The sequence below is a fragment of the Macaca nemestrina genome, chromosome 11 (genome assembly GCF_043159975.1).
Source record: "Macaca nemestrina isolate mMacNem1 chromosome 11, mMacNem.hap1, whole genome shotgun sequence".
In the NCBI taxonomy this organism is placed as follows: Eukaryota; Metazoa; Chordata; class Mammalia; order Primates; family Cercopithecidae; genus Macaca; species Macaca nemestrina.
The window spans coordinates 128,996,612-129,014,301 of NC_092135.1; the positions used below are offsets into that span (position 1 = coordinate 128,996,612).

The 17,690-nt window shown below is 51.2% G+C and overlaps 1 protein-coding gene across 3 annotated transcripts in view; it reads right to left on the reverse strand.

Moving 5' to 3' along the window:
- Positions 1 to 6,660: 6,660 nt before the first annotated feature.
- LOC105473944 (G protein-coupled receptor 55) overlaps positions 6,661 to 17,690 on the reverse strand; it is a 49,263-nt gene continuing 38,233 nt past the window's right edge. For 2 of the 3 annotated variants that reach the window (XM_024790306.2, XM_011728182.3), the window contains exon 2: positions 6,662 to 13,483. In XM_024790306.2, coding sequence (XP_024646074.1) covers positions 12,390 to 13,349 — 960 coding nt within the window. In that variant the 5' untranslated portion in view covers positions 13,350 to 13,483 and the 3' untranslated portion in view covers positions 6,662 to 12,389. Of the gene's footprint in view, positions 13,484 to 17,690 lie in introns of all 3 variants that reach the window. The other variant, XM_011728188.3, reaches the window with a different exon arrangement.

Genomic DNA, 17,690 nt, shown 5'->3' on the forward strand with positions numbered 1-17,690 from the left:
TTAGGGAAATTTTTTGCAAAGGGCTAGATCACAAGTGTTTTCAGTTTTACAAACCGTACAGTTTCTGTCATAACTATCCTGCTCTGCTGTAGCTCCAAAGCAGCCACCGCAGACAGTGTGAGTGGACATGACTGTGTCCCCACGAGACTTGAAGGGCAGCAGCCTCCTGGCACAGAGGTGGAGACAAAGATACAAAGCCTCAGAGCACCTGCCAAACCCCTGCTGAAGGCAGCAGCTCCAGGCGGCCCCACAGGAGGCATCTCACATGGCATCTCACATGGCCCCATCTCCTCCGCCATGGTTGATTGGACCAGGAAGGAGCACGTGATTCACAGATCACGTGATTCAGGCTGCCAGTGATGGACACGGGTGGACAGGTCAGCAGAGATAGTGGCTGCCAGCTGGGACAATGGTGGTAGGAGACAGAGACTGAAAGGTGGGAAGGATGGAGCAGAGCTAATAGACTTCCCTGGACCCTCCAGCCCTTCCAAAGCTGAGCCGTGTTCCAGGCCCCATGGGGACCTCCAGGGAGGTCTTGCTATGAGCCTGTCCTGGGGACCCGGGCAGCCTTGCATGGAGCTGAGAGTCCTGTCTTCTTTATTTACATGTACATCCTTCAACAAAACAGCTTTTGTTTCCTTCTTTCTTGTTTAACAATTTAGTAATTTTTAGAAGATTTATAAAGTTGTGCAACCGTCATTGTGACCCAGCCTCCATAATAAACCTGAATGAGTTCCCTGCACCCAAGAGACCCTCACTCACCCCAGTTCCTTGTGGAAAGTTAGGGTGCCATGGGATCACAGAGCAGGGACCCCCAACTGGGGCTGGGGACTCAGGGAAGCCTTCCCAGAGAGACCCAAGGACCCGTGAGAATTCCTGGGGTGATGTGGGGAAGGAGGATCCCCATCACCTCTTTGACCTTCAGGGTGCAGCAAGGGCCAACATCTGACCAAGTGCCTCCTGCGGCAGGCATGGTGTAGACAGAACACATTGTCACACGCCGGTGAAACGAGCAGCTTTCCTGTTTCCTCCACACCCCTCCATGCCCTCCTGTGGCAGCCTCAGTCCACCCTGGTGTCCGTAGACAGGGCCTTGCAGGCCAGGGCACACTGCAGGGAAGGGAAGAATCTGCACCTGACTCCCTGGGGCAGTCGATGATGGGCTTTGCTGCCTGCACCACCTGAGTTTTCATCCGAGAAAACACCCTAACCTGGTATTTCCCAAGGCATTCAGATGAGATTGTCAAAAGGGCTTACACTTCTGTTCTAAGGCTGTGGAAGAGATCTGGCCATACAACCTCCCTCTCCCTCTCCCCCTCCACCCCCAAGAAAGAGAGAATCTCCAAGCACCCATACCCAGGGCCTCTGTCTTCCCGCTCCCCTCTCCCCTCTCTCCCTAAGGAGCCTTTCTCATGCTGAAGCAGGAAACTTCATTTTGCTAACAGGAAGGTTCTTTGTTGCCTGCAAGAGAAATCAGCTCCAGCTAATTCAAGCAAATAGAAGGCTCTTCGCAGGGATGTGGAGCAGCTCACAGTTGCAAAGAGGTTGCTGAGCAACGTGCACTGCCTGGAGGTGACTCCAGCGGCCCTGGGCTTCCCTGGGCTCCCCTTCTGGGAGAGAGAATCTGACAGCACAATTTGGTGCAAGGGTCCCTGGCCTTGGTCCTTTGGATCACTCAGTGACAGGGAACAGGAGCCAATCTGCTTCCCTATCCCATTAGAAGGATCTGGATTTGCTCCATTCACCCAGACCTGGGTTTCACCAGGAACTAGGGGTGCACCTCATCTATGCCCAAACCCAGGGCAACCCTGAGTACAGGGCATCTCCCACTGGGCCATTAAGAAGATGTGCATACAAAAGAGATCATTTTTCCAAGTGAGAAGATCCAGCTTGAATATACAAACTATTACGGGTGTGCATGTAATTGTTTAAATGTCTCCTGTAGGAGTTAATGCATTTGGTTTTAAAGACATCTTTTAATTCCACAGAGGGTAACTCCTTTCCACTTTCACATTTCATGGAACATTTTTTCATCTCAACCTGTCACCAGCATCTTGAGTGTCTGTCTCCTCATCACCCCTGAGCCACGGTTTGAGTCACCAGTGGCTTTCAGGGCACATCACCTCCCTCTCCTCTGTTACAAAGATTCAGCACCTTTAAAATCCCCGCATGATGCCATCATTGGAAATTTTATCCTAAGCCATAAGTGCTCCTTCTCATAATGTTGAGGGGCTTAGAATTGTTATTTGAACCTTAAGAGAAATATGAGAATCTTCTTAACTGGTGATTGGGGCACACTAGGCACCCCGGCATTATCATCAATCCTACCAGAGGGCTCCTGCACACAGCCAGGTATAAGGGGCTTGGAGCAAGCCCCTAGCCATCTGTTATCATTAGCTGGTGCTATGGAGCCAGGACTCAGGGTCTTTGAGCCTCCAGTTGCTTCCTGGTCTGAAGCGAGGGCTGGGGCAGTGGTGATGACTACAGCTGTCAATCACCAGGTATTTATCAGCTCTGCTCTGCACCCAGCCTATGCCAGGCACACACGGTGGACGGGAGCCATGAGCCCTTGCTGTGAGAGATGAATAAGAAGGAGCATTTCTACTTAGGACACCAGTGCAAGGGAGGATCAAATGAGGTGTAACAGACAAGGAGAGGATAAGCGTGTTCTCGATCAGGTGCAATTGAGTAGTGGAAGCCAGTGGTGGGCTTGTGCCAGCCTCTATTGGGGAGCAGATGGGTCACCCCTTGATGGCTCAGGGTCTTTGAAGAGCCCTGATTGGATTTTGGAGTGGGGATAGTGGGCCAGGACACAGAGACCCAGAATACGGGTTAGCATGGGATCCATGCAAAAATCATTTACAAGGGCATCAGAGAGCTGGTGCTACTCACACCCTCACGGGCCTCAGCTTCCATGTCTGTACAACAGTTCCCATCAAGCCAAGGTCTTGTTATCAACCTGTTTCTAGCCTCAACTCCTCCAGCTTTATGGGGTCACCCCCTTTTTAAATCTCCAAGCAGAAGGGCTTGTGATTTTATCCCACATTCAGTGGGAACCCTGGCATCTCCCATCATAGTCCTGGAAACTGATAAATTCTCCTCTGAGCCCTGAGTCCTACAGCAACTGCCCTCTATGTGTATCTGAGCCCACATGGAGTGCCTTCCTCCTTCCTTTCTCCAATAAAGAACAACTGACTCTGGGGAGAACTGGTGGGAGGCTTCCCTGAAGGCCAAGGGTAATGGAGATGGATGGTAATGCACAGCAACTGGAAACGCCCCCCATCCCCATCCTGCCAAAGGAGTGCTCCTTCCCTTGTGTGGCCCCCTCACCCGGTTTGGTTGCTTTCAGATGCAGTGCAGCTTTGGGAAGTCAGTGTTGGACCCCACCTGTGCAGCCTGTTTGCTGCAATTTCAGAGTCACTGGAGATACGTATTTATAGAAGCATTTCTCTCTTGGTTTGAACTACAGCTTTGCTCCCTGTTTCAATGTATACAGTCCTTGGAAGAATAACCCTGCCCAAGAAGTTATACCAGAGGCAACTGACCCCTAAGAGCAGGTGATGAAGAGCAGGAGGAGAGAGATGGCTGCGGGCTGGAGGAAAGGTGGTAGTCTGCAGTACTGGGGAGAGGGGATGCCACAGGAGGGGATTAGGAGTTGGGAAAAGGAATTCACAATTGTGTCAAAGGCAGAATCTGCTGGGAGTGGTTGGGCCTTGGAGATGCTTGATGGGGTGACAATTAGGTGACCCCAAGTACTTTCATAAGAACTTTTATGACATAAAGTTAGGGGCCTGGGTGCAGTGGTTCACGTCTGTAATCCCAGCACTTCAGGAGGCCGAGGTAGGAGGATCACTCGAGCCCAGGAGTTCGAGCCCAGCCTGGCCAACATGGTGAAACTCCTTCTCTACTAAAAATAGAAAAACTTAGCCGGGCATGGTGGCAGATGCCTGTAGTCACAGCTACTCGGGAGGCTGAGGCAGGGGAATCACTTGAACCCGAGAGGCGGAGGTTGCAGTGAGCCGAGATCACACCACTGCTCTCCAGCCTGGGCAACAGAGCAAAACTCTGTCTCAGAAACAAAACGATAACAAAATCAAAACCATAAAGGTAGGTAAGGCCATCCTCTGATAGTGGAACTTACTACATCGATACATGCCAGGAGGCAGTAGTAGTAATAAAATATCATATAAGATGATGATGATGGTGAAACTGGTGTGACCTACTTCACCAACTTAGATTACAAAAATGGTCCCATTTATCTCATTGCTTCATTTATTTTTCCCTATGTGTCTTTTAGGCAGAAGACTTGCCCCCAAATTATTCAAAGACCCCAGGGACCCCCTTGGTCCAAAGGGGAGGTCACCTTTTCTTCCTCACACCTGAGGGAGGAGAGCCAGGGTTCCATCAGCCTCTGCTGCTGTTTCTCCAAGCAGTCACAAGGTGTCACTGTTGCAGCTTGGTGCCTCAAGGAGGGACGCTGCTGCCCTAGAGGCTGGGATGCCCTTGGTGGTTGAGGTTCAGGCTTAAGGCTCTTTTTAGTTCTCATTTCACACTCGGCCATCCTTTCCCAAAGCATGGCTCCTGGGTCAGGGTGGCTGGGTTTGAAGGGGTGTCCAGTATCAGCCACATTCCACACTGGCCAGAACAGTGTTATCAGCTGAGATCCCCCTTAACTCAAGGTGATTTATTTTGGGGGCCTCCATTGCTTGCCCCTGCCACTGCTTCTTGGATTGCCCTACAACTCCTGGACAGGTATCCCTGACTTTGCATCTCTGAGATTGGGGACTGGGATATGGGTGTCTTTGCCTTCTGAGAGCCATGGGACTCCGCTTCCTATAGTGCGGCATACAAAGAGGGCCGGCCAGCTTCTCTAATCCCCCGATCAGCAAAGGTCCTGGGTCAGCCCAAAACCCAAGAGGAAGAGGATGGGACCCTGGGGACTCACATTCGCATAATAAAGAGGGCACACAAATGATCCTTCACCAGAGGAAGAACACCTGTGCCCAGGTTCCTTATATCTCTGCCTAACCCAGAAGTTCTCAACCTGGGGATCGGGAGGAGAATTCAGGGGTGTCATGAACTTGTTGGGGGAAAACATTACATGCTATTTTCACTAATCACTAACTGAACGTAGCATTTCCTTCCATTATGCACGTAGACATCACACCACAGTACGATAGATGGTGTGGTTCCTGGGACTTGTCACCAATAGACATCACAGATACTCTCATATCCCACTACAGCTGCTGCAGATAATTCAAAATAACTTCTCAGCTCATCATGAATTCAAAATTATGATAATCATTAAACCTGTCACTGGATCTTGTTATCCAGTACCTAAAGAAACGTATGTATTGCTACATTGGTGACTACATTTCCATATGTCTGTTTTCCTCTCTAATTCGGTGCATTTTACTTGATGCATGTGAAACTATCCTTCTGGGGAAGGTCCACAGGCTTTCTCCTGACTGCAGGAGGATCTACGGCTCGAGATGTATTAAGACTCCCATGGCCTGCTGGGCGCGGTGGCTCACACCTCTAATCCCAACACTTTGGAAGGCCAAGGCAGGTAGATTGCTTGAGCCCAGGAGTTCAAGACCAGCCCAGGCAACATGGCGAGATCCCATCTTTACAAAAAATACAAAAAGTAGCCAGGCATGATGGTGTGCACCTACAGTCCCAGCTACTCAGGGGGCTGAAGCAGGGGGATCCCTTGAGCCCAGGAGGTTGAGGCTGCAGTGAGCTGTGATCATGCCACTGTACTCCAGCCTGGGAAACAGGAGTGAGACCTTGTCTTAAAACAAAACAAAACAAACCAAAAAAAAACAAAACAAAAGACCTAGTGCCAGAGCTTTCACCATTCTCAGGGAGGCTGCCTGAAGCCCTACCTGAAAAGGATGCTAGGTTTGTGAGTCCAAAGGTCAGCCTGGGAAGGTGCAGGGCTATTGTGGTTCCCAAGAAGAGCCCAGACAAGCACTCTGCTGAAGGAGCCTCAGACGTGAAGGTGCAAGAGCATTTAACACGGAGAGCTCGGGGCCTGCAGGAGTGAGCTGCATGCCTGAGTGTCATTCGGATGCCTCTATTGAAGGGCCCAGTCCTCGATGGGCACCATGGCTGTGACCAGTGTGGACTGAAACCCAGGGTTCTCTGGAAATAGTGCAGCCATCAAGGGATGCCCGGGCTAGGACCCGTGCAGGATGTTGGGAACAGAAGGTATCCAGTGACAATGGAGCTGGAGCATCCTCCAGTAAACCTCGGTGAATTAGGGCAAGTTATGTTCCATTTGAATAAATTAAAGAAATGTGACTTCTATTCCAGGTCAGAGTAGAAGCCATTCCTGTGAACTGAAGTGTCCCTCCCAAAATTCACATGCTGGAGCCCTAACCCCCAATGTAACTGTATTTGGGGATAGGGCTTTTAGAAGGCAACTAAGGTAAAATGAAGTAAGGGTGGGGCCTGATCCCACAGGATGAATGTCCTTAACAGAAGAGACATCGGAGGGCTTGTTTCCTCTCTCTCTCTCTCTGCCTCTTAGGACACAGTGAGGAGGTGGTTGTCAGCAGCCCAGGAAGAGTGGCCTCACCAGACACTGACCCTGCCAGACCTTGATCTGAGACTTCCAGCCTCCAGAACTGTGAGACATAAATTCACGTTGTTTAAGGCACGCAGTCTGCAGTGTTTTATTATAGCAGCTCAGGTAGACTGACAATATATTTGCCATATATGTGTGTTTTTTCAGTGTAAAGTCCCAGGGAAGAAATATCAATAGCTCACAGATCTCTTAACCATCAATTTCATCCCACTTTATTCATGTCATTGAAATAGTCCTGTCTTTGGAGTCATATACCCTTTAATACTCGGAGAATAATGACTTTGCTCCCCACCCTCCATTAATGTGGGAAGTCCCGTTTTCTGTGGGTTCCCCCCTCCAGGCATCTCTGGGTCTCATGCTCTGCTGTAAAGCTCACACTTACTCCCCTTGGTGAAAGCTGTGCCCCGGCTGCAACTTGAAGTAGGTACTGAAGATTTAGGAAGCTGAAGGAAATCCACAGCGAAGAGGCTGGTATCTACTGCCAAAGGGGGCCACGCCCAGAGCCCAGTGCTCAGCAACACTTGGCCCATCTTGGGGAGGGAGACGTCTCTCCACCTACCTAATGCTGCCTGGAGATCCCCCACAAACATGTCCTACCCTGAGCCGGTCCTCTAGAGTCCTCCTTAACCACTCCAGGCCCACTGGCCTCAAGGCTTCTCCACTGCCCTCAGGGAAACCCCTCCACCCACTCTCAGAACTGTGCTTTGGCTGGGGGCTCACACAGCGATCACTGGGTCATTGGACATCAGTTTTCCCCAAGTCAGGGTCATTCCGTCTGAAATGCACTAGACACTGACTTGGGGAATCAGCTATTTGGAGAATCTGGGTTTAGCCAGATCTAGTCAACTCTGGCACAACGTTCCTTAATTCCGTGTGGCCTGCACTGGCAAGCTGCTCTGAGACACCACTTGAACGAGAAACACACACGTGTGTATGCACTCCCGTCTGCACGACGCACAGCCCAAAACCACCTGCCGAGAAGAGAGGCTTCTATCTGCACCCCAAGCAGCCTTTGCGTAACTGTGCCGCCCCGGTGGAGATGCAGGTCTCCCTTGCAGGCAGTGTCTTGGTTACACTCGCTCAGGCCTGGGCCTCCGGAATAAAGCTGCCACCTGAAGCCTCAAAGGTGAGCCAGAGCCGCGTCTGGCTTTGAAGTGACAGTGCTTCTGATCCTACCTCACGAGACTTCAAAGCGCAAAGGGCCACATTTCTGTTGTGACTCATGATTGAGGCACCATGTGACCTTTTCTGCAACAGCTTTGCAAGGAGAGTGTATCTTGCAGGCTCCTGGCCTGGGAGGGAGTGCTCAGGCCTGAAGTGTGGCAGAAGAATGTCTTTCTGTCCTTCCACTTCAAGCTCCTGGAGTCCCTCTTGACCTGCTATCCACACTCCCTCAAATGGCCGCTCATGGCTTTGTGCCCTGGGCTCACCAGAGAAGCCAGCTCTGGGCAGAATAAAGCCAGTGGGGCCTATGATGGTAGTTTCAGGGGAGTACTCACCCCAGAAAAGGCACCTTTGGTGTGTCTTTGAGTCCTCTGTCCTCCTTAGTGGTGGAGATTGTCAAGTGGTCCCTGCCAGCCTTTATTTGGCCCTGGAAAGTTGCTGTCCTCAGTACAACTGACCCTTGAGGACAGACGAAGGGTGGTCTGGTGTGGGTGTCCCCACACAGCTCCTCCTCCTTAGGGGATGTCCCCACCCTTGCCTCTTGACTGTTCTGCATGCCAGCCTCTCCTCACACCCACACAGTGGCTGGGCCCAATTTCTTTCCGCACTGGTCTATTAACCGAATCCTTTTTAAGCTCTAGGAATCTCTGCAACTGTTACCAGGTCTCAGTCATTTCAAGCACCTTTGCAATCTCCATCCCTTTGTGATCACTTGCTACAAGGGTGTTATCTTACGCTTCCCCCAAGGGTGTTGTCTTAGGCTTCCAGACGTCTTTAGTATCCTGTGGCAGTTACATAGTATCAGTATCATGACTTTCAGCTTCTGAGGGTCCCCGGAGAAGTAACTCAAGAGGAATATAGTTGACAAATGCACCTTGTGAGCTGACATTCTCTGAGTCAAATCCTCCCTGGGGGCCAAGAGGAGGTGGTCACTACCCCCAAGGGGACATGGCCTACATGGGGGGTGGCTCCTAGATTAGTAGGAGATGGTTAGATGGAGCAAAGATGTCCCCCTTGGCCCTTAGCACCCAGCTCGTGATCAGCTGTGCTCAGGATTGTGGGGACCTGAGGACAGAGTGGCCCAGGCCAGAGCCTAGCAGTTCACAGCTTCCGGGAGCTCTCCACAGGCTAGCAAAATTCATTGCGAAGTGCAGAGAAGAACCTAGGAGAATCCACCGTGGGAAAGTCGGATTCCCACCATAGAAGGTCAGAGAAGGGAGGGAAGGGCCACCGTGGAAGACCTGTAGACACTGGCCCTGTATCTTCAGCCCCTCAGTTGGTCAGCAGGTCTCTTGTACTGGGCCCCCCACCCCCGTGTATGCAGAGGAGCCAGGGCCTGTGGAAGCAGCTGCAGTGTCACAGTGGCAGTGTGACAAGGTGGTGGTGGGACAAGGTGGCAGGGACAGGGTGGGGTCGACTGCAGCCGGGTATGTGGGGTCTGTGCAGCCTGGCTGCTACCACAGAGAACCAAGCACCCATGTGGATGTGGGGGAGTGGCAACTAGACCCCAAAGGATCTGGCCCCTGGTCACCTGGGCAGGCCCAGCTGCGCTCCTGAGCAGGGAGGGCCACTCCCTGCAGCCCCACACTTGGTGGCCAGGTGGCTGCTGAAGAGACCAAGATTGTTGGGTGACCTGGCAGGGGCCGTCTGGGGCCTGCTCTTCTCCGGGCCCAGTAAGCTTAGTCCAACACAAGGTCACATGGCATCACATGAATCTATTTATTTAGCGAATCAGATTAATCAAGTCTTTTTTTCCAGTGCTAACCTTCCGCCCCTCCTGTGCCACTGGGCCCCACTGCTGATTATGGGCCAACTTGGGTTGCAGCCGTGTGGGTCCAAACTCTCGGCCTTCCCGCTGAGCAGCCATAGTGGCCTGCAGCATGGACCTGTGCCCGCTCCCACAGACACAGGTCCCCATGGAGAAGAGGCCCTTCTTCCCACAGTGTTTTGGGATGGGTCAGGGGTCCTCAGGGCCCACCCACGGGTCCCAGTTGTCACATCACACTGAGACTGCTGATACCCTCGGAGGACCTACCTCTTACAGTCATGCACCTCATGGGTCCTGGCTCCCTCCCAGGTCCCAGTTGTCACATCACACTGAGACTGCTGATACCCTCGGAGGACCTACCTCTTACAGTCATGCACCTCATGGGTCCTGGCTCCCTCCCAGGTCCCAGTTGTCACATCACACTGAGACTGCTGATACCCTCGGAGGACCTACCTCTTACAGTCATGCACCTCATGGGTCCTGGCTCCCTCCCAGGTCCCAGTTGTCACATCACACTGAGACTGCTGATACCCTCCGAGGACCTACCTCTTACAGTCATGCACCTCATGGGTCCTGGCCCCCTCCCCGTCCCTCCCTACATGGTCAGTTCCTCTCAGCAGTCTGGAGCCCTTTCTGTCACCTGGACAGAGTCATGCTGCACGTAGATAAGATTTTATGTTTGAACATCGCTGGGGATGATAGGAGGTCAGGTCCACCCACCCCTGTCTCTTAGGAAGCCCATCTGGCCCTAAGCACACTGGTAGACCCAAGTGCACATGAAGGGCATCACTCAGCTCCACCAGGCAGGCTCCCAACTCCTCATGCAGAGAAAGAAGTGGGAGGAGGGTTGTCCCTAATTCCACCACCCGTGGACTCTGACCCGAACGAGTCCCAAATGCCCTGTTGCATGCAAAAGTCTGGCTTCCTTAGAGTATCATGGGTGGTGTCTCTGTCTACGGTAGCCATGGGACAGGGCAGCCTGCAGGCAAGGAGAGGAGTGTGTCTGGGACTTGGGGCAGTCAGGCAGCCTTACCTCTGGGTCTGCAGAGCCTGACTCTGTGGCTGTGGTTCCTAGAGGCCCAGCCCAGGGGGCCTGAGCCTCTGATTCCTCTCGTCTGGTCTGGTCTGGTCACTCCTCCACATCCACTTCCACCCCTTCATTGACGCTCTCTTCCTCACCCTTCCCTCCATCCACCTAGGAGGAGGTGTACAGAGTGCCACCTGAGCACAGCAACAGTGGGGGCTGCTCCTCAGAAGGCAACTCCTGCCTGTCCATGGCTCTTAGGCCAGCCAGGAAAGGCTCTCAGGCAGGAAGCAGCTCGGCCAGGTTCCCCACCTATCCAGCACTCCCTGCAGGCTTCAAGCCTAGGGCCAATGCTCAGCTTCCCCTCCTTTTCCTCCTCCTCTTCCTCCTCCTCCCCACAGGTCCTGGTTTATCCAAATGCCTTTCTTCTTCCCCTCAGGCCGCCACCCCTCCCAAGCCCTTCCGCCCCCACTGAGCCCAGATCCTACAAGTAGACCGCAGTTGCTTTTCCTCCTAAAGACCTTGCTCACATGGAGTCTCATCAGTTACTCCTCACCCCACTTGCTCTGTCATGCAAAACCACCCCACAGTGGATCCTTCTCATCATTTCACTCTCCGGAGCAGCTGAGTCACTGGGAGGCTTCCGCTGTCACTTGCACTCCTCCAGATTCTTCGAGAAGCCATCCAGGAATGACTCAATTGTTTACAGTTTCCTGGGACCTGCAGGGACCCCCCGCCTTGCCTTCTTTCTCAAGGCCACACCCTTGTGCCTGGCTGCCTCATCTTCTCCCTCCCAACTGCCAGGGAGGAACAGTTCCATGGGCAGTGCCAACTGCCCAGCCAGGATGCAGGTGAGTAAGACAGCACCTCCTCCACCCTCCTATGGTGGAACCAAGGCAGGCCTGATTCTTTGCCGTTGTTTTCAAGCAAGCTAGATGGAATGAGCAGCTTCCCAGTCTGTTCAAGATAGAAAGCAGGTCAGGAGTCTCCCCTCTCCCAGGCCATCTCCCACTGCCTCTCCTCACCCGGGGCCAGTACCAACACTCCCTGCTGTGGACACCCTGATGGTAGTGGGGGAGGGGCTGTGTGCTTCCAGCCCTGGGCCTGTCTTCTTCCTTCCCCAGGAGTGTTCTCTCCCCTCCCCTCATGGCTCTTGGATGTCATCAACACCCCCACTCAGTCATTCTGCAGTCTTCTCATGGGCACAGAAAGGGGTAGCTGGCTTCCTTCACCTTTCTGAGGCCCACTGGAAACTTGCCCAGCCCCAACACCACTCTCACTTGCTGTCATCTCAGTGAGGCTTTTGGCAACACAGCTCCAGAAGGGACTGGAAAATGCAAGTCTGCTCCGTCCTGGGACACCCAAACTAAAAAGGAGCTTCATTCATCCCTACCACCCCACCTCTGCCCAAGACACTCTCCCCCATAACTGACTGTCTTGGCTCCCTCCTCTACGTCCTCTCCCTTTCTCTCTCTTTCTTTCCAGAACCTCCCAGTCGAACAGGAAAATGGGGAGAGTTGGAAACAGCCTTGTTCACATGGTCTCATTCTCTTTCTCAATTCTTGTGCTGTATAGTTTTTGGACTTAGAAATCAGTAATTGACCTGGTTTGTGGGTTCTTCAGAGATCCCTGAACACTGGGTGGTATATGTGGAGCTGTCTGGGCATTGGAAAAAAGGTCTTTGGGGTACAATGAGCAAAGCTGGCACTCAATGGGCATCAAAGGGAAGCACATCAGTAAAGATGGCGTGGATCATCCCTCCACATCGAAACCCTGGAACGCAATATCCGTTACTAGAATTCAGGGCCAGGGCTTCCTTCCCCTGAACAGGATGTCCTTCTGTTAGCCCCGAGAGATCGTGGTGTCCTGCAGGACCAGCTGGACCCTGGAAGGCCGGTGGGCCCTGATGTTCATGCGGAATTCTTTGATGACAAAGTAGTAGCAGAAAACATCCAGGCAGCAGTTGACGTTGGAGAAACACATGGACAATTGCAAAAAGAAGCTGATGCTCTGCTTGGCTCTGCACTCTACGATAAAGCCATTTCTCACCAGGAACTGCAGGAAGAACCCCAGGTGGACTGGGAGGAAGGAGACCACGAAGACAGCCAGGCTGACTGCGATGCTGTAGATGCAGGCTCTCTGCTGCACCCAGTCCTGGGTGTGGTCTCGGCGGCCCAGCAGGATGTGGATGCTCCTGGAGGAGCAGAAGCCCATGATGCCCATGGGAAGGAGGAAGCCAAACACCTCCAGCGGGAAGAAGACCTTGGCACTCCAGGTATCGTCAGACATGTTGTGGAAGCACATGTATTTTTCCACTTTCCCATGGAAACTATAGATAGGGATGCTCCCAGTCCACACCAGGACCCAGATGGTGCAGCAGATCCCAAAGATCTTCCTGGGGGACCGGAGGTGGTTGACCAGGAGTGGGTACCGGATGGCCAAGAACCGGTCCATGCTGATGAAGCAGATGGTGAAGACGCTTCCGTACATGCTGACGAAGTAAAGGCACTCCACCAGGGTGCACAGGGATGGGTAGGGGGACTGTACCTGGGACAGGGACATCTTGAACGGGAGGGAGAGCACCAGCAGCAGGTCAAAGACCGCCAGGTTGATCATGTAGATGGAGGTGGCCGCGTAATCGGGCCACCTGTTCTTCAGGAAGGTGCTGAAGCCATGGATGGCCAGCAGGTTGAGGATCAGGCCCAGGACGAAGGTGGGGATGTGGACTGCAAACTGCAGGGCTTTCATCAGCTCATTGACGCCATCAAACAGGCAGTCACCACTGGTGTTTGGCTGACTCATGTTTCTTCCTACAACACCAACAGATCAGACGGGGCTCCTTTCACTCTCTTGAAGTGATAGATTCAAATGACTTTGTCAAGAATCACAAACACCTCCCCAGCATCATACAGCAATTCGTGCCCACTGAATCACAACTAGAACACAGAAAAGAAAAATTACCTTTAATCCTGCTGCCCAGATGCACATGTTACTTTTTGTGTATATCATTCCAGACTCGCTTTCTCACTCTCTTTCTACCATACACACATTTTTCTTTGGCAAATATAGAACTCTGCTGTGCATGGACATCTATCTTTTAAATCAGAACTCCTTTTGTTGAAAGAAGTAACAGCACATACCCAGACCCAAACAGGCTGAAGCAAAGAGAGTTTCACATAATGGAAAATATGGAAACTAGGGTAGGGCTGACTTCAGGAGCAACTGGACCAGGGATTCAAATGCTGTTTCCAGGATTCAGCTCCTCTTATCCCCTTTGTCCTCCCCAGACCCACTTTCCTGATGGTTGGACACAGTTAACCTGCAACCAGGGATGATTGGCACCAGAACATTGCATTCCTCTGGACACAGTAGTTGGTTAGTTCATTGGCTCAGGGACAGACATTTGACTCTCCAAGAACATGATAAGCAACACAACTTTTGCTTGGGTTTCCAGGCAGAGGGTTGGAGTCCCTTGTCAGGGATTCATATTTGCCAAGATATAAGGTCTGCAGCTGCTGTAGCCTCTTGTTCCCCAAAGGGAAAACCAGACAGAAAATGGAAAGACGTGGGAGAAAGGGCATTCCCAGAGGGAATGGAGTGGGGCCCTGAGGTCTCCACAGGGCGAGGAAAGGCCTTTAGTCAGGCAGAAAATTAGAAGTGGCCTCAGGGACAGGAGGACCAAGGCTATAGGTGTGGTTGCACAGGGGTGTGGTCCAAACCTGGCCAATTTGGGGTGAGGGGGTGAGTGCCATTGTGGGGTTCTTTATTAAGGTATGTAGCTCTAGAGCAGGACAAAACCAAGTGTTCAACCCAGGCATCCAGAACCAGGCTGGTAGAAAGATGACTCAAATATGACCCAACTTCTACCCTCTCCCCACTAGCCCACCTGTGCCCACCTCCCCACACCCTCCTTTCTCACCCACTCTTCCCTCTCCCCACAAGTGAGGCCACGCTGCTGGTGTACCCGACTTGGACTGGCCTTAGATATGGAACGTGCCACAATCACTAGAGCACTGGGGCATGGCATGGAAAGGACATTCATGCCTGGCGTCTTCCTTAACCGCTTCGGCAGCAAGCAGCTGGGTGAGCAAGTGTAGCCGGGTCGTGCCGTGAGACCTGCCTTCCTGTGCTTCTCTCACCTTCCATGACTTCCTGACCAGCAGGGGCTAAGATCCCAAGATACTGATGTACCAGGCAGGAGGACATCAGCATGGACTCCCACCAGAGAATCCTGTACTAGTGACCACTGCAGCCATTATTATTATTATTTTTTTTTTTTTTGAGATGGAGTCTCCCTCTGTCGCCCAGGCTGGAGTGCAGTGGCACGATCTCGGCTCACTGCAACCTCTGCCTCCTAAGTTCAAGTGATTCTCCTGCCTCAGTCTCCTTCATAGCTGGGATTACAGGCCTGCGCCACCACGCTCCACCATGCCCGGCTAATTTTTTGTATTTTCAGTAGAGATGAGGTTTCACCATGTTGACTAGGCTGGTCTCGAACTCCTGACCTCAGGTGATCCTCCCACCTCGGCCTCCCAAAGTGCTGGGATTGCAGGCGGGAGGCCCCGCACCTGTTCCTAAAACTTCTGTTATTAATTAAAGCTTCTGTTATTATTTTTCATAGCTTGTTACTAATTTTTAAAGTATTCCATGCACTCAATAAGATATTCAAACAGAACAAAAGAACATGCATAGGGAAGTCGGCCTCCATTGTACCCTAAGGCCTCAACTGTCCTTTCTGAAGGCAGCATGGCTTACAGCTTCTTGCATACTCCTCCCAGACATTTTCTAAGTAGATGCATATATGCAAATACATGCATGCATACATATACGTGTATGACTTCTTTAAAATTTGGAAATAATATATATACAGCTTCTGTCCCTTGCTTTTTCAGTCAACAATGTTTCTTGGATGTTGGTCTATATCAGCATATATGAATGGCTTGTTTGCCTTCCATTATGTAGGTATACAAAAACTCATTTAGTCAGTAGCCTATTCATAAACATTTAGGTTTCTAGTGTTTTACCAGGAAACAACGAATTCCACAATAAGCATTCCTGTGACTTATTTCTTTGCTGTGCTGCTATTGCTAACCGAATTCTCATTCTACTATTGGTTTTCATCACTACTGGGGGCCTGTGGGAGGAAAAAATTGGGGTATTTTTTAAGATCTTATCCGTAATACCATTCCCAAGCCCTCTCTGATCCCTAATGAAAAAGAAAACTGATATATATAGATAGATATTTATAGGTACATATATATCATCCACTGAGCACTATGCACAAAACATTTAACATGCATTACTTGATTTGGTGGCTCTAAAGATTCTGTGGTTTCCAATATGTTAACTTTTCTCACAGATTTATGTAAAGAGAGATCTAGGAAAATGTACTTCCTCTTATTCAAAGCCTTGGTGTCCTGTGGTCTGTGGGGATGGTGCCCCCTGGGGGTGTGCAGTAGTCACTGGTCCTACTCTGGATGCTCAGAATCTGCAAGCTGTGGTGGCCACCTCCTCACTAAACATGCTGAAATGGCCACAGGCCTAGCTCACAAAATTACTAGAATAGCTTGGAACTCACAAGGTAAATTTCAAAAATGATGAGAAAAGCAGGTCAAAGCCCAGTTCGGGTCTAAATATGAAATGTTGCAACACCAAAGAGGAAGATGGAATTGGCTTGGAGAAGTTGCCTTCAAGACCAGAAACAGCAGAAAACCAAGAACCGCAAAAATAAGAGTGAATATAAGTTGATGTTTAAAGATACCCAATAAGATTTTGAAAAAGGAACTGAGGACATCTGTCTTTGTCTGGGTCACACTAACCAATTAAGAAAAAGCAGCCACCAATGACAAAAGCTCAACACTCAGAGGCCCTTACTGTCAACTGTTACCAGCCGACTCCATGGGTGAGTCCAGCATATTGCTGGTGGTTCAAAGTGGCCAAGAAAAAAAATCAGTGATGCTCAAAGTTCAACCCAAACCCAGACGCAATGTGTGGTTGAATTGGGGGAACAAATGAATAACAACAGGAGGAAAGTGGTCTGACAGAAAGCACACAACCTTGGATGCTGGGATGAGTCTCCATTGACAGTAGCAGGTATATTCATAGATACAATTTGGCCATCAGTATTCCCCAGTAGGATTATTCTAAAGGTCACATTTGAATTACTGACAGACTTCAAATGGAAGCTTCTCAGAGGGTAGTCTTTGAAGCCAGAGAAGGCACTCTATGGGCTGGCAAGAAGAAACTAGGTTGAAAAAATACTGCTAGCTAATGGCAGAGTGAGAAGAGAATCTGAAAAATTAATCTGAATTCCTTCTGAAAGTCCAAGGAAGCCATCTTTTTGAATCTTTTTCAAAAAAATCAGGAGCTTCACTGAAGTAAGATAAAAAGGCATCAACGCACTCCAAACTGCAGCAAGAGATGAAACAGTCATCCTTCTCAAAGAAGTTTGCTAATAAAAACCAGTCTACTTGTGGGTGGGGGAGGGGAACGGGGCAGGGGAACAGCAACTAGCACCATTTGACCTGTGGTATGGGGCCATTCCATTAGCAGCTCCTGTTCTGGCCAACCCAGGGGTCCACCCCAATCAAGCAATGGTACTATAGTTGGCTGGGTGGGAGGCTGAGTCCCTTCAGGTCCCCTGAGAAGCAGATGCTAAGACAGTGTTAGACACCTCAGAGATTGCACAGGGGAAGTGTCGGTGAAGGATAGCGGGGAGAGGGAGCAGGAGGAGGTGGGGTGAGCCTTCAGACCACCTACAGGTCTGACTCTGTAGAAGGAGAGAGGGAAGGAAGGACAAGGTGGGAAGGACTTCAGACAGCAGTGTAGATTTCAGCCCTTCTTGGCCAAGCCATGGGGCATCTCTGAGCAAAGGCTGCCTCTTGGAGGAGCCCCACATCTGCAGAAATCGTCCTAGGCTAGTGCCTCTGCCGGGCTCAGACACTGTCTGGGAGCAGCCCAAGGAGAGTGGCATCAGCATCAATGTCACCATGGACCGGAAGCAGCAGAGCTGCACTGACTGTGGTCAGGGACCCTGGGAGTGGGCTCTCTGGAATTCCAGGGAGGTCTCAGCAGCACCCCTGCATAGCTGCCAAGGGGCCATCCCGATGCTGCCATTGATATTGGGATCTGTGCCACAGGCAA